A 17,336-nucleotide genomic window follows, 5' to 3' on the forward strand; every position below is an offset into this window, starting at 1 on the left:
TCCTAGAGCTGAGCAGTTTCCCACCGCATGGACAGGCCACGTTTTGTTTACGCATTCATCAGTGGACGGACATGGGGTTGTTTCTACTTCTTTGCTATTGTGAGTAACGTGGCAACGAACACTCACGCGCCAGTGTTTGTGAGCACACGGAAAATTCTACCTAAGAGTTAGCCACTGCTATCACTTTCTGGGACCTTGGGTGTCAGGTGAAGCTCTTTGCACTTAGATTTTTTTTTAAATCTTCTCAGAGAGAGTTAATGAGGGTAAAGACTGAACCTACTCACAGGACTGTCGTGACCATTGGAACTGATGTTAAAATACTCAAAACCCAGTCTCTGGCCTGTAGTGGATATCTAATAAATATTAATAATAGTTACGAAGCATTCCTTGGGCTTCAGGCATTTGTTGGGTGTTACCAGATAGATGATCCCCAAAACCCTGCATAGTATTGCTACCCCCATTTTGCAGCTGTGACAACCGAGGCGCAGAAGAGTTATGTGAGTGGCCCTGCAGCTAGACCTGGAATTTGGACTTTGGCCTCATGTTCTTACTTATTAAGCCTCAGCCCCCTCTGCGGATTCCACTGGGGCAGGTGTTACCACCATGCCAACCACAAGGCCAAGAGCCTCAACGGATCTTCTCCCAAAGGTATCACCCCCACCATCTTCCTCCTCCTACTAGCCCCACTGCTGGACGCTCGCTCCAGCCTCACTCCCATTCCCAGGAGGGAGTAAGGTCACAGAGCCTCCCTCTAAATCTGGTCCTACGGATGGCAAGTTCCAGGATCAGGGCAGGGAAGAAATACATCTCCTTTAAATTCTTTTCTAGGAGACACCCAGAAGGGTCAACCACATTGTAAATACACCATTCCCTCCCGCATCTCCCATCCCTGAAGAAAGGAACAAGAAACAGGCAGAGTGAGAGAGACGACACGCAGCTATGCCGGTAGAATCAGATTTCAAAGAGGAGAGGAAGCCAGCCACGCGGCACGGAGACAGACTGGCCAGGTTTTGAAACTGTCTTTACCACTGGCAGCGGAGCGACCCAGACCAAGGTCCTGAGCCCCAGGTGGACGTGTCCTCCAAGGACGATGGGCGGAAGAACCGCTGCTTCTTCGGGCTGTGGTGGCACCACATGCAATGGCACAGACATGACAGGAACCCACACCTGGCAGGTGGCAGGCTTGAGGGGCTTTTCCGGGGAGACACTGGCCGTTTGTGTGCCTGAGGCTTTCTAGGCTGCCACATCCTGGTGCCACTCCTGACAGCGACACTGAGTTACCTTCCATCCTGCTGCTCCCTGGCCCTCACTCGCCCCTGGGCAGATAACGCCCACTAGTCCCCTCAGTCCACACCTGCTCTGGGAGAATCTTAACCCCGTCAGTGTGCGTAACATTCCTTTCACAGAAATGGAATAGCTCTTTAACCCAAATTCCTGCCCGGCAGCTGGATAAATATTTAAGCAAGTCTGGGAGGAATTGGGAGGTGGCTCTGATTGATTGTACAAAGGGCAGTGGAAAAATCTCTGAGCGGTCTAAAAGCCTTTTCTGGCCAGTTTTCCTCTTCAACTGCAGAATAAACAGTTGCAAGCTGTTCTTGAACAAGAAGGGCTAAAAACAAACAGGAGAAAACAACTCTGGCCTCAGGGGTTGTGAGCCGGTTGTGGTTTGAATCCTGTTCTGTTAGTAGCTGCGCGGCCACAGGCAGGTCACCACACTTCTCCAAGAGTCCATTTTGTCATCTGTCCGTGACAGGCTGGTGTGGCCTTTGAGTCTAGGGCTGCGGTTTCTCAGCCCCGGTAATACTGATATTTGGGGAGAGGCGAAGTCTTTCCATGCGGGGATGCCTGATACACTCAGGAGGTTGAGCAGTGACTGTGTTCTCCACCCAGTGGATGCAAGAAGGCCCATCCCCGGTGATGACGAATCTTCAGATGTTGCCCCATGTCTCTTTGAAGGAGGGGTGTGTGTGTGTGTGTGTGTGTGTATGCGCGCAAAATCGCTCTTAGTTGAGAACTGGTCTTGGCTGGAGATTTATTTCATTTATTTTTTTTTAAAGATTTTATTCATTTATTTGCCAGAGAAAAAGAGCACAAGTAGGCAGAGTGGCAGGCAGAGGGAGAGGGAGAAGCAGTCTCCCTGCTAAGCAGGGAGCCTGATGCGGGGCTCGATCCCAGGACGATCGTGACCTGAACTGAAGGCAGACACATAACAACTGAGCCACCCAGGCACCCCTTTACAGGAGACATAAATGCATTTTGGGTTCTGAGTGCTTAGAAGTACAGCTACTGGTGCATAGGAAGTACCCTAGTAATGAGATGTCTCTATGGAGAGACAGAAATAGTTGCCCACCCCCAGCCCCCATCAAGCAATTGAAAATGCATTAAAATTACTTTACACCACAAGTGAGTGGCCCGAGAGATTCTTACAAGCCTATAAATTATAGCGATCCCACAGAATTCACAGTTCCAGCCTTCGGCGAGGTCCTACTTAGTCCTGGGAAGTTGACTGTGGGATCAATCCTGAACTTCGTGCCTTAAGGAAATCATCTGGCAAAACATTTAGCTGGTCGTTCCGTGCCTCACTGATATAACAGGAGGCCAAAGCTGAGATTTGCTTCCCTAAAACTCTCACGGAATCCCCAGGGCTAGTGTAGGGCAAGGCAAGGAGGTAGAACCAGACTGAGTGAATTTCTCTGTGCTGAGTTGTCTTAGATGCTCGCACATGGCTAAAGTCATTGAACTCTAATGGGGGTGGGATGCAGATATTAGATATTAGTTCCTTCTCTAGATCAAGCACACTAGCCTGGGGTTGCCCAGCCTATGAGCGATAGAGTCAGTGGTGGAAACTGGGTTTGCCTGTTTTACTCCAAGTTCTATGTTCCTCTCACTTTTCCAGACTGTCCAACAAGAATATGCTAGATAAACGGGGCATTAAAAACAGACCCCAACTCCCGCAAATTGAAATGATGATTAGGGAGTGTTAACAACTTAGGGATGTTTCCTTTACCAGTGCTTCTCAAACACCAAGGTGTGTGGGATCACCTGGGGATCTTATTAAAATGCAGAATTCGACTGAGGAGAAGTTAATTGGTGTAAGATTTTGCATTTCTACAACTAGTTTCTGAGTCGATGGTACTGGTCCCTGGACAACTTTTTCAAATTTCAGATGCATTAGAATCACCAGGAGGGCTTTTTAAAAACAACTGAAGGCGATCAAAACAGCGAGATAGCATTTCATATCCACTGGGACAGCAACAAAAACCAAAACGGAACAAAACCCAGGAAACAACACTTGTGGCAAGGGTGTGCAGACACTGGAACACTCACGAGTTGCTGATGGGAGCGTAAAATGACCCAGCCTCAATGGAAGCACTTGGCAGTTCCTTAACAACTTAAACACGGAATTACCATATGACCCAGCAATCTGACTCCTACATACACTCAAGAGAACAGAAAACAGGTGTTCAAACAAAAACCTGTACACGGATGTTTATAGCGTTCCTTGTTCATAACAGAGGCGGGAACAACCCGAATGTTCATCAACTAATGAAATGATAAGCAAAATGTCATATATCCATACAGTGGGATATTACAAATTCATAAAAATGAATGAAGCCCTGACGTGGTAGAGAAATGAATGAACCTTGAAAAGATGATGGTAAGTGACAGAAACCAGACACTAAAAGCCACGTATTGGATGATCCTATTTATATGAAGTGTCCAAAAGAGGCCAGTCCAGAGAGATGGAGAGAAATTTAGTATTTATCGGGGCCAGGAGGAGAGGGAATAAGAAGGGGCTGCTTAGTGGCTATGGTTTTCTTCCTTTCTTTTCTTCCTCTCCAAGCCCCTCTCTCTTCCTTTCCTCCCTCCCTTCCTTCCTGCCCCTCAAGATTATTTATTTGAGAGAGAGCAAGCCAGTGGTTGAGTATGGCAGGGAGGGGCAGAGGGAGAGGGAGAGAGAAACTTAAGCAGATTCAGTGCTGAGCGTGGAGCCTGATGCGGGGCTGAACTGGGGGCTTGACGCAGGCTTGTCCCAAGGCTCGCTGTCATGACCCTGAGATCAGGACCCTGAGATCATGACCTGAGCTGAAACTAAGAGCCAGATGCTTAACCAACTGTGTCGCTAATGCTTATAGGGTTTTCTTTTGCAGCAATGAGAATGAGCTAGATACAAGTGATGGTTGCATGGTGTTGTGAATATATATATATATTTTTAAGATTTTTACTTATTTATTGGACAGAGAGAGAGATCACAAGTAGGCAGAGCAGCAGGCAGAGAGAGAGGGGGAAGCAGGCTCCCTGCCGTGCAGAGAGCCCGATTCGGGGCTTGATCCCAGGACCCTGAGTTCATGACCTGAGCTAAAGGCAGAGGCTTAACCCACTGAGTCACCCAGGCACCCCACATGGTATTGTGAATATACTGAATACCACTGAATTGTATACCTTAAAAAGGTTATATGGTGGATTTTATGTCATTTGTATTTTAGCACAATAAGAAAAAAACCTGTGCCCATTCCCAGATTTCTGATTCAATAGCTCTGGGAGTGGGACCAGAGGATTTGCGCTTCTAACAGCTTCTGGGCTGCTCTTGGCTTCCGACTTTGAGTAACAAGGTCCCAAACTTTGACTTTGATATTCAAATGGTTTGTCACATCCCCAGGGACTACTGGATTATAAGGAACAACCAAATACTATCAGTCTCAAATTTCTGCCTACCGTGCCTAAAGGAGATTAACAAACCTGCCTCTCTTGGGGCCATGGGCTTGGTCTGTATTTTCAGCTTGGGAGAGCTCAATAAGGGAATGGACCTTGTTACTGGAGTTGACTCTAGATGACCTTGAAGGAGGGAGAAACCGGCTGGGAGCCCTCATTTACATTTTCCTAAAATGAGGTCATCTGAATTCTGGTTTAGGAAGTTCTTAGAGAATGAGACAGCTGCTGTGGGCATGGGACTTTGGGACCCCTTGTTATTAAAGAACAAAAATTCAACCGAGCAAATTTCAAAGACCTAATTGGCTTTATTAACTGATTCATGAGTCAGGTAGCACCCCATCCAGCAAGTAAGGCGGAGCTCTGAGGAACTGTACAAAACGGAAGGTCTTTATAGGAAGGAGGGTGGGGCATGGAGATTATTAGCAAAAGAAAGGATTGTTTCAGATAAATTCACTTTCCCTGAGAGGGAAGAGCAGAGGGTCTTATCAAGACTTCATCTTCTGGGGTGCCTGGGTGGCTCAGTGGGTTAAGCCTCTGCCTTCGGCTCAGGTCATGATCTCAGGGTCCTGAGATCCAGCCCTGCATCAGGCTCTCTGCTCAGCGGGGAGCCTGCTTCCCCCTCTCCCTCTGCCTGCCTCTCTGCCTACTTGTGATCTCTGTCAAATAAATAAATGAAATTAAAAAAAATTTTTCTTGAAAAAAAAAAAAAGACTTCATTTTCCTTCTGGGGTGGTGGTGGGGGAAATGGAGACAGATTACTTCATTGTTGTTGACCAGAAAACTCCTGAATGACCCAGTTAAGACTACATTTCTGGAGAAGGTTCAAACTGTAATTAGTCTAGGTATTAAGCCTTCATTGGATGATGTGGCCTAGCATAAGTGACTCTATTTTGGGCCTTTGGTTTTTCTTTCTGCCACCTTATCAATGTGTTCTATACCCAATTGCCACTGTGAAGTCCTATAATTCAACTCAGTTCTGACACTATCTACCTGGAGATAACATCAGGTCCTACAGGTTCAGGGCTCAGTCCTACAAGACATTGCCCCACCCCCACGTCAGATAGCAGTCTGTCACCAGTGCTTCTGGACCCACCAGCTGTAGAATGAAGGTTCCAGTGACCTTCTCCTTGGGTTCAATTAATTTGTGAGAGCGGCTCATAGAACTCGGGAAACCTGCTCACTTCCTAGATTACCAGTTTATTACAAAGAATATTAAAGGATACAAATCACCAGCCAGATGAAGAGATACATAGAACAAGGCATAGGGAAAGGGCAGGGAACTTCCATGCTCTCTGAATCTCCATGTTCACCAGCCTGGAAACTCTCCAAACCTCTTCCTTTCAGGTGTTTATGGAGGCTTCATTACATAGGCACTAGTTATTAAATCTTTTGGCCATTGGTGATTGATCTCAATCTCCAGTCCCTCTCCCCTCCCAGGAGCTGGGGGTTTGGGGAAGGACTGAAAGTTCTCTGTGGCCACGGTTAGGAAATTCCAAGGGTTTTAGGAGCTCTGTGCTAGAAATTGGGGGAAGACAAAATATAGATCTTATTCTCAATCACAGTATGGCACAGCCTCAGGCTGGAAGGTTGCAATATTTCCAGCCCCTGCTGTCTTGCTAGGGCATTCACTTGCAAACCCTTTGACCCCCATAATTCCTATGTACCCATATACTGTCTCCATGTAGGTATTGATCAGACAGTGCTGAAGAATTTTTGAGGTCCTGTGTTATCTCAGAGGACATCAAGGCCATTTGGCTGGTAGAACCTTAGGATATGATACTAACTTACTGTTTACACCATGCCCAGGGAGTCAGGAAAAGTCCATGTCTGAGCACACTCAGGAGAGAGAGAGGGTCTACACTACATCAACGGTATCAACACCATGAATCCCGGGTTTATTCACTTGCCAGGGAACAAAGTCACCAAATATTTCCCGAGACAAACAAACTAGATGGGGGAATGTGGAACCTTCTGGAAGAGGGGTGGATCCCTTAAATAAGCATAGAAAGTCTGTAAATAGGAGGGGTGGAAATGATGTAATTTGGAGTAGCATTGGGGTCTAGAGTAGACAGCCAAGAAAGAATTTTTGAGATGTCTTCAGGGCAAAAAGGTGGTTTTTAGTAAAACAGGGGGACTGGACCCAAGAGCGGGAAGACCTACCATCTCAGGATTGTGAGGACAGCTGATTATATACTTTGGGGTGGGGGGAAGTAAAGACAAAGGGAAGTTCCAGAAGGATTTTCATATGCTGAAGAAGATTCCCAGGGTACTCGAGGCCTTGCCAGAGTCAAGTTAAGGTTGTTTTTTCCTCTAGCAAGGCTTAACATTAAGACAGTCAGGCGTTTCCTGGAAGAAACTTATACTCCTCCTGCCTCAAGCATTTGTGAGTTCACTGCAATTTATAAGGACGTTTAATTTTATCTACATTTCCTCTGCTTTTGTTTCCCACATAAGAAAGAGTCCATAGGTCTGTCCGTGGTTTGTTAAAATAAGTCCCATTCTTGACTGGGAAAGTAAATCACCTCAAGTATTTATTTAGAATTGGCTACTTTGAGTCTGTTGTGGGGGAACCTAACATTCAATTTTGATATGTCCTAAGCAAGTACTGTGCTAAGGGCAAAGTTTTGTTTTTACATTAGCCGCATCTGTGATGGGGGTACGCATGGGATGGAGTGAGAAATGATATAGTGTTGGAATATAGGTAAGGTTGGGTGGGGTGAGGTCCTGAGTGGATGGCCAAGAAAGAATTCTGGAGACAAGACTTTGGTGCAAAAAGGTGGTTTTATTAAAGCACGGGGACAGGACCCATGGGCAGATATTGTGGGGGTGGCTGATTCTATGCTTGGGAGTTGGCGGAGGTAAGGAAAAGGGAGGTGTTATAAGGATTTTCATACGCTAAAGAGGACCTCTGAGATACTAGAGGTCTTGCGATTGTCAATTTCAGGTTGTTTTTCCTTCTAGCAAGGCATTAACATTAAGAGAGTTGGGAACATCCTGGAGGAATGTCCCACATATCCCAGCCAGGAGTGGGGGTGGGGTGGGGTTTGTGGGGTGTCAGCTCGTGTTTTGTCCTCAGCCTGCCTTCTGCTCCATCATCAGGAAAGAAGTACAATGTCACTTTAAATGTGGTTGCAGCCTTGGCAGAAGTTTCTAAAGCTCTAGCTTGGGAGGATTTCTCATCCTTTAAGATTTCAAATAAGCCAGGCCTTACTTTTTGACCTCCAGTGCCAAACTTCAAAAACTTAAATTTTCAGTTTGTTTGTTTTTTACCAAAAAAATTTTTTTTTGGTAAAAATTTTTACCAAGTTTTTACCAAAATTTTAGGAGAATTCATGGACCTTTGTTCAGCCAAAGACCTACATGGGAGCTGAGCAATTCTCCCATGTTAAGCCTGTCTTAAAAGGAGTATGTATATATATTAACTTTATTTGGAAATAATCATAGATTCACAGGAAGTTGCAAGGATATGTACAAGGAAGTCCTGTTTACCCTTCACCCCACCTCCCCTAATAACATCTTGCATAATCATAGAATATCAAAACCATGCAATGTGGCGCAGCCACTCTGGAAAACAATATAGAGTTTCCTCAAAAAGTTAAACATAGAACTATCCTATGACCCAGCAATTGCACTACTAGATAGTTATCCAAAGGATGCAAACATGGTGATTCAAAGGGGTACCTGCACCCCAGTGTTTGTAGCAATAACGTCCACAAGAGCCCAAGCAGGGAAAGATCCCAGATTTCCATCAACAGAGGAGCGGATAAAGAACAGGTGGGGTGTGTGTGTGTGTGTGTGTGTGTGTGTGTAACATTACTCAGTCATCAAAAAGAATGAAATCTTGCCATTTGCAACGGCATGGATAGAACTAGAGGGTATTATGGTAAACGAAATAAGTCAATCAGAGAAAGACAAAGATCATATGATTTCCCTCGTATGGAATTTAAGAAACAAAACAGATGAACATAGGGGAAGGAAAGGAAAAAAAAAAAGAGACAAAAGCAGAGAAGGAGACAAACCGTAAGACTCTTAACTCTAGGAAACAAACAGGGTTCCGGGAGGGGAGGTGGATGGGGGGATGGGCAGTAAAGATGCCTGCCCCGCGATGGAATGAGCACTGGCTGTTGTTTATAACCGATGCATCACTAAATTCTACCTCTGAAACGGATAATACAGTCCATATTAATTAAATTAACTTTAAATGTAAAGAGCCATGTGACAGACATTGCTGTCGCGCACAGAATTTCTCAGATTTCACCGGTTACATCTGCGGTCCCTTATGCGTGCGGTTCCTGTAACTACCAACAGTCAGGACACAGAATGGTCCCATCAGAGGGATCCTCCAAGATACCCCTTTATAGCCACAGCCATTCCCTCACCCCATTCCCAGCCCTGACAACCAGGACTCTGTTCCCCGTCTCTATAATGTTATCTCCAGAATGTTCTAGAAATGAAACCATACAGTATGCAACCTTTTGAGACTGGCTTTCACTCAACTGATTTGAAAGGAGTATATTTTGATCCAGGCTTATACAGCTCCAAAAAACCCCCCTTCTTCCAGCATAACATTAGGAAGTTTCTTTCATTCCAGTTCCCAAAACACATCTTTCCCCCAAACATCTGTCAGATTTAAATCAAGGGTAAACACTGCCAGCTCTCTATCCAACCTCTGGGATCACATGTGTCTTCTACAGCCAAAAAAACGAAGAGGTTTTTTTCAGATCTCAAGCTGGTATTAGCATTTACATGTCCAGAGGATAGAAATACATGGAAAATTTTCAGAAATGTTCTCTAGAAGTATTTAACAACCCTGCCTGCACATTAGAATCACCTGGGGGAGATTTTTAAACATTCCCATGCCTATGATGAACCGCAGACCAATTAAATCACGTGGGAATGTGGGGGAGGAATAGATTTTTTTTTTTAAAGCTCCCCAGGCAGTTCTGACTAGCTACTAAGTATGAAAACTATTGCTCTAAAACAATTAGCTACAATAGATGGTCGCAAAATTTGGGGTCACAGGAGTAAATCAGGTTTACCCTGGGGGAATGTGGGAACGCCACAAAAGCCCAGGCTCATTCCTCCTTGAAGGACCCTGACCTCTGGGTGCTTCATTAGCTCCCCAGGTGATTCTGATACTCACCCAAGTTGAGAACCACTGACTCCCAACCCTCCGAACACTGTCCTCACACTAAAACCACCTACAGAGTTTTATTTAAATACTGATGTTCGGGTCTCACTGCCATTATTTTTTTATTTCATCACTCTAGGGTAGGGCCTGGGTATTAGTTGTGTGTGTGTGTGTGTGTGTGTGTGTGTGTGTGTGTGTGTGTGTTTTCATGTCCCCAAGGCGATTCTACTGTACCTATAGAGTTATAGATCTCAGGTCTGGAATGAAAAAACGAAATTTAAAAATAAGCATGAAGTGTACATTCGTCTCTCTGAGCATTCTGGTTTTATTTAACGTCAGCTAGTGGAAGAGTATGTAAATTTCCAAGACTTAGCCTTCTTGGAATGAAATTTAAATTTAAAGAACCACGTAACAGACGTTGCTGCCATGCACAAAACTCAGATATCACCGGTTGTATCTGCGGTCACTTATGTGTGCGGTTCCTGTAACTACTAACACAGTCAGGACACAGAACTTCTTGGAATTACATCAGTACTCTGGATGGTCATTAAAGCTATAGCTCAAACATTTACCCAGGGTTGTGCGTTCCTTACCAGTTCTCCCACGTCCCCATAGATAAGCCCTCTATTTTGGAAGTCAAGTTTTCCCCTAGAAATAGAAAGAAACTTACCAAGTTCTTGGCAACCTCGTCCCTTGCTGCCTTCTGGCAATAGAATTTTAACCTGAATGGAGCAAAAGCAGAAATTACAAATCTAACAGGATAGGCAATGAGGGAGTGCAGAAGGCCAGGAAGGGAGCATGCTCTGAGACCCTGTGAGGCTCATGGTCAGCAAGACGTGGACGTCTGCACTTCCTTCATCTCATGTCCCCAGGAATCTTAGACATTACTAGGAAATGTTAACAGCAAGGTTGAATCTATGAGGTTGAACCTTACAGAACGGCCATTCTGTAGGTCGGAAATGGTCTAATAATGGCAGTTGCACAGGGTTCAAGATCATACAAAAGACAAATGTGTCTTAAATGTTTGGTGCAAAGCATGTTTTCTGTTTAGATTGATAATTTGTAATATGATCAATTCTTACCACCTGTCGTATCATCTATAACGCTGTAGGTCACTATGCAAGCACATGTTCAGAAATATGTGACCCAAGCCCTAATGTAATAGCTCAAGGCTTAGCATTCCAAAGAATCGCTTGGGTTGGTTTAAACTGCAAATTCAGATTCAGTAGATCTAGGGTGGGTCCTAGAAATCCATCAAGTACTGTTGGGAGAGTCTGAAACAGGTGCACTCGGTTCTCTAAGAAACACCAAACATATGGAGCCATTTGGGCTACTGAGAAGGGCTATCTGAAAACCGTAAGTAGCCCTAACGTGAGAAAGCTCTTACGGGGGGCTGACTGTACCAGGCACTCTTCTGGAACTTGAACCTAGGCAGCATTGGCTCCAAAATGAGCTCTTCACCATGGCCTTCTGCTAACCGACATGGCAGCCCACCAAGCTCCCCTCATCTGTAAAATCGTGGAGAAGTGAGAATGGCGGGGTTCTGCAAACTAGGCTGAAAATTAGAACAAGCTGCTTTAACTTCTTGGGTCTTTCTCACCAGTAAAAGGAAAAAGTTGGGTTTGGAACTCTTAACATTTTGTAAAACTAAAACTTCAAAGAGAATTAGCTGGGGTGCTTGGGTGGCTCAGTCAATTAAGGGTCAAGCTCTTGATCTCAGGAGTGTGAGTTCAAGCCCTGAGTTGGGCACCATGTTGGGTGCGGAGCCTACTTAAAAAAGAATCAGTTGGTTATTGGAGGCAATACAGGAAACACTGTATTGGTGTATTGGTTTGTTTGTTTGTTTGTTTGTTTTGGGTTCTCCCCTACTCCCCCCAATTTAATGTTTTATGCCAGAGGGTATATTGAAATTTCATCAGTGAAGCCTGAGGACTCTTAAGTGACTGGGTCAAACCTCAAGCTAACTGAAACAGAAGACAGAAAAGGAATTTATTAGATCACTGACTGACTGGAACTAAGTCTTTTTTTTTTTTTTTTTAAGAGATTGTATTTATTTGACAGGGACACAGCAGGAGAGGGAACACAAGCTATGGGAGAGGGAGAGGAGAAGCAGGCTCCCCGCCAAGCAGGGAGCCCCATGTGGGGCTCAATCCTGGGATCCCAGGATCCCAGGATCATGACCTGAGCTGAAGGCAGATGCTTAAGGACTGAGCCACCCAGGTGCCCTGACTGGAACTAAGTCTTAAGATGTGATCATCATAGCTCTCCCCCCACCTCCACTCCTGTTTCCCTTCGCAAACCCCCACTTACAATCTTTGCTCTGCCTTTCTTGCTCCTCCGCTTTCCTCCGCTTTCCTTCTCCAATGGGGTAGCAGAAATGACCCCTGGGAGTTCCGGTTTTCCACCATTATCATACTTACATAGCCAGGAATAAACCATAAAGTCATCTCCCTTCCGCCATCATCAGGACTCTGGCTCAACTAAGGTCACACGCTCAGCCCCAACCCGATCTGCTGCTCCAGGAAATGGAGCACTGTGATTGGCCAATCTGCCCCTTTCAATGAGAAAGACAGATCCATGAATTGATAATCTTCCTACAAAAACAGGGAGGTGGGATGCCTGGGTGGCTCAGTTGGTTGGATGACTGCCTTCGGCTCAGGTCATGATCCCGGGGTCCCGGAATCGAGTCCCACATTAGGCTCCCAGCTCCATGGGGAGTCTGCTTCTCCCTCTGACCTTCTCCTCGCTCATGCTCTCTCTCACTGTCTCTCTCTCAAATAAATAAATAAAATCTTTAAAAAAAAAAAACAGGGAGGTAAGGATGAGCATTTCCCCAAACAAAATTATATAAGCCCAACCAACATTTTTATAATCATTTAAAAATCATTTATAATCATTTAAAAATAATGGTGATAATTGTATTATTCTAGGTCTCTCTTCTTTTTTTTTTTAAAGATTTTATTTATTTATTTGACAGAGAGAGATCACAAGTAGGCAGAGAGGCAGGCAGAGAGAGAGGAAGGGAAGCAGGCTCCCCGCTGAGCAGAGAGCCCGATACGGGACTCGATCCCAGTACCCTAAGATCATGACCTGAGCCGAAGGCAGCGGCTTAACCCACTGAGCCACCCAGGCGCCCCTAGGTCTCTCTTCTTTAATGCCTATGCTCTACCCATGCCCCCCCAACAAGTTTTACTGGGATAGAGTTGACATGTAACATTGTATTCGTTTCCTTCAGCTTCTCCTGGCTTCTAAGCTAAGTGTGGTCCAGGTGCGATAAAGAGCACCCCCACTCCCAGCCCCAGCTAGCCCTCCTAGAATAAGCCCTTTCCTACTCCCTCATACAGAGATGCCCCCATGATTCCCTATGGTGTGCCTCACTCCTTGTTTTGACAAGTATTCGAGCCAATCTGTTCAACTACGGATGCTGGAATTGGCTGACCGGTGCCCCTTCCTCCAGATATGTCCATCCAGAAACTTAGAATAGTGGTTGACCAAACCAGAAGATCAGAGGCTGGGGCAGACCCTCTTTATCTCACCTGATTCACATTTAGCTTAGACTGACCTTGGTTTGTCATTGACCAGCTGTGATGGAGCTGCCGTGGAAGGCAGAAGCAAGGGATGCCAGACCATGATTGTGACCCATGGCATGTAGGCACTAACCTGGGTGCAGAGGACCCTTGCCTGCCCTTTACCTGCCTTAGTCACCACTGATACCAGTTCCTGGCATGCAGTAGGTCCTGTTTAAACACTTAGTGGATTGGGGCGCCTGAGTGGCTTGGTGGGTTAAGTGTCTGCCTTCAGCTCAGATCGTGATCCCAGGGTCCTGGGATCAAGCCCCTTATCAGGCTCCTTGCTTGGCAGGGAGCCTGCTTCTCCCTCTCCCTCAGCCTGCCATCCCCCCCCTGCTTGTGCTCTCATGCTCTCTGTCAAATAAATAAATAAAATCTAAAGACAAAACAAACAAACAAACCAACCCCCAAAAACCCACTCAGTGGATGAACGAATGAAAACATCAGACCTGATTTATTTTCTCTCTCATTATTCCCATAGGAGGGGTCCCAATGGAAAAGCTGGCGGCCTATAGCGCATCCAAGGCGGCTCTGACCATGTTCTCAGCAGTCATGAGACAAGAGCTTTCCAAATGGGGAGTTAAAGTCTCTGTCATCCAGCCTGGAGGCTTCAGAACCAGTAGGTATCTAAGCCCAAGAGCCCCTCAGTGTTCACCCTGAAAGGGGTGCTGAGGGTCCTTTGGAATATAGATGAAATTTGGTGGGGTGGGGTCTGGAGCCGATGTCCAAGAAAGAATTCTTAAGCTGTCTCTGGGACAAAAACAGTGTTTTTATTAAAGCACAAAGACAGGACCCGTGGGCAGAAAGAGCTGCTGCACCGGGTTTGTGAGGGGTGACGGACAGTATACTTAGGAGTTGGGGGAGGTAAGGAAAAGGGAGGTTTCATAAGGATTTTCCTATGCTAAAGAGGACCTCCAAGATACTGGAGGTCTTGCCATGATCAATTTCAGGTTGTTTTTCCTTCTAGGAAGGCATTAACATTAAGAGAGTTGGGATCTTCCTGGAGGAATGTCCCACACACCCCAGCCAGGAGTGGGGAGGGGGCGGGTAAGAAGAAAACTGAGGCTCAGAGACGTTAAGAGCCACAGAGGTGGTACGAGTCGGAGAAGAGATTTAGATCCGGGTCGCCCTAAGAATTTCGTTGTGTGTGGCTCCGAAGTAGCGGGGCGTGGGTTTGTGGGTGTCAGAAGCGGCGGATGAAGGTTGACAAAAGTCTGGTGGCTTTATCAAGAAAGAGAGCTTTGGGGACTCTGCACAGAGTACCTACAGAAGTGGTGAGAAAGTCCATGAGGTGTTTAGAGAGGGAGGAAATGGAGAGGAAAGGAATCCCTCAGCCTGGGAAAGCAGAGACTGGGGGAGAGTTAGCTGGAGGAATGACAGTTCACACAACATGTTGTTCAAGACCCAGAAGTCTTTAGAGCAATTGTCAGGGTAACCGTTTCTTTAATGTGGTCTTCTGCCTTCGTGGAAAGAACTGAGAAATTGAAATCTGTTTGCATTTCTGTTGAGTATAATTGGATGTCACTGGTTTGCATTTCACTACCAAGCTCCCCCACAGACCTGATATCCTTGAGTCACCCAAGCTAGAAAACCAAAGATCATCCCACAGCAGTCCCAGAGCAATCACACACTTTGCTGGAGGGAGCCTGGGTTACTGCCAACTTTCTGTAAAGTAATCTGGCAGTAGGTGTTGAAATCCAAAATGCAGATACCTTTTGACTAGCTAATCACATTGGGGCTGTCGCACACCTAACAACAGTGAAATACAAAAGGATGTATTGTGCAGGGTTATTTACAGCAGCATCCCCGAAATGTTGAAACTTAGGAAGGACTGCAAAATCCTGCGATAGAGAATTGGTTGTCTAAAAGCTGTTCAATGGGAACTTCTGCTGCTCTGGTTTCAATCTGTAGCCACTGACTATCAGAGGCAGGTCTGTGATTTATTACTAAGCAAACAATCAAATCTTTGGAAAACATGTCTAGTATGATCCTTTTTGGTTTCTGTTTGTTCCTGGTAATATAAAACTAAACCAAAGCTTTCTACATGTGTATATGTTTGTATGAACAAGGAGAGAATATAGAAGGACCCACAAAACTGTAAATTACCTGAGAGGAGATTAATTTTAAAAACGTACACGTGCCCTTATTTACTTTATTTATTTATAGGCATTGCTACTATATTTTAAGGTAAATATATATATAATTAAATTATACATGATAAGCAACCATTGCTTCTACATTAAATGCTTAAATATTTAATCACATATAACTTATATGTTAAAATTTAAATGTATATTTAAAGGTATACTTATTATATATTGTTTAAAATTATCTTTATTAGATAGCTAGGATGATAGTTAACATTGTATATTTAATTTTATAAATGGAAGTAGGTGCCAGTTCTAGATTAAAAATTATATATAGATGGATACATGGGTACACCTATATGTGCATGTATGGTTTATATATGTCATATTGTATATGTTACATTTTATATTGTATGTGATAATCATGAACATGGATGTCACAGAATGTTTGTGGCGGCATTATTTGTAAGGATTCCAAATTGGAAACAACCCAAAGATCCATCACAGTCTAGTGGACAGATAACTTATGGCACATTTGCACAATGGAAACTGTAATGAAGGGAATGACACACAGTACACAGAGGACTCTCACAGTGTACTGTATGATTCCATTTACATAATGTCCAAATCCAGGCAAAACTGCTCTATTCTGTTAACTGGGACAGTGGCTCCTGGGAAGGGGCCTGCGAGTCACGGTTGGTTTGCCTTCTCATTCTGCTACTGGCTGCCTGGGCTATTCAGTTTGTGGAAACCCAGTCATGTGTGAACGTTTCTGTATGCATGTTGAAAAAAATATATTAAAAATCATTTAAATCACATTAAAAAAAAAAAGGTATTTGGGAACGCCCATCTTTCCCAACAGAAGCCAATTCACAAGGGCCTGCTTCCCTGGTAGGGGTCAGACATGCCTGATCTGGCCTCCCCAGTATCTGAGCCTCCCTTCTTCTCATATCACAGATATCGCAGGCACCAGTGAAATGTGGAGCAAGCATGAGAAGGACATCCTGGACCACCTTACCTCCGATGTGCAGGAGGAGTATGGCCAGGACTATATCCTTCAGCAACGCAACTATCTTAAGCTCATCGACACGAAGGCCGATGCAGATATGTCCCCTGTGCTCCTGGACATCAGACATGCTGTGTCTGCTAAGAGCCCCTTTGCCTTTTATGCGCCGGGGACAATGGCTTATGCCTTGCTCTGCTTGGTTTCCTTTAGTCCTACTGGCGTATTTGATTATTTTAGCAAAAAACTGTGTAACCTAGGAGGGGGCATGCCCAGAGCGCTAAGAAGGCCTAACTGAAGAATAAGGTACACGGGCAAATACGTGGGAAGTGTTATTCTTGGAACAAAAGGGCAACTTGAACTTCCCATTAAAGTTGTGGTTTCCTACCTTACATTCCCTGTGAATTCTGTTCGTTGAATAGGACTTAGTGGTGAGAAGGCTGGTGGCTGGAGATGACCACCATGAAGGGTGGCACCCTGCTCTGCACGGATACATTTCAGATATCCTCTCATCTAGTTCTCCTTAGAGAACCAAGGTAGGTATCTCCACCCTTACTCAACAGGTAAAGGAATTAAAGATCAGAGACGGTAAGTTGCTAGTTCATTGTTGCTAGCAAAAGGCGGTTAGAATGGAAACCCAGGTTGTACTCTGCTGCCTGCCAGAAGAAGAGGAAGAGAAAGAGATGATGGGAAAAAGGAGGTAGGGAAGGGGGAAAAGGAGGAGGAACTAGGACCACAGTCAAATAGTTTTTCCCACTGGGAACTGATAGCTTGCTGAACCTACTGTGTATACAAGGTAGTGATTCCTGTATGTTATCAGGGCTCCATGTATT

At 45.0% G+C, this 17,336-nt stretch overlaps 1 protein-coding gene across 1 annotated transcript in view; it reads left to right on the forward strand.

The window, feature by feature from the left end:
• The window catches only part of LOC111152983 (hydroxysteroid 17-beta dehydrogenase 2), a 70,740-nt gene extending 53,850 nt beyond the window's left edge, over positions 1-16,890 (forward strand). The window contains exons 4-5 of the mRNA XM_022511766.1: positions 13,895-14,032; positions 16,458-16,890. Coding sequence (XP_022367474.1) covers positions 13,895-14,032; positions 16,458-16,801 — 482 coding nt within the window. The 3' untranslated portion in view covers positions 16,802-16,890. The remainder of the gene's footprint in view (positions 1-13,894; positions 14,033-16,457) is intronic.
• The last annotated feature ends 446 nt before the right edge of the window (positions 16,891-17,336 follow it).

The sequence above is a fragment of the Enhydra lutris genome, unplaced genomic scaffold, assembly GCF_002288905.1.
Source record: "Enhydra lutris kenyoni isolate GAN:26980312 unplaced genomic scaffold, ASM228890v2 scaffoldscaffold30, whole genome shotgun sequence".
Lineage (NCBI taxonomy): Eukaryota > Metazoa > Chordata > Mammalia > Carnivora > Mustelidae > Enhydra > Enhydra lutris.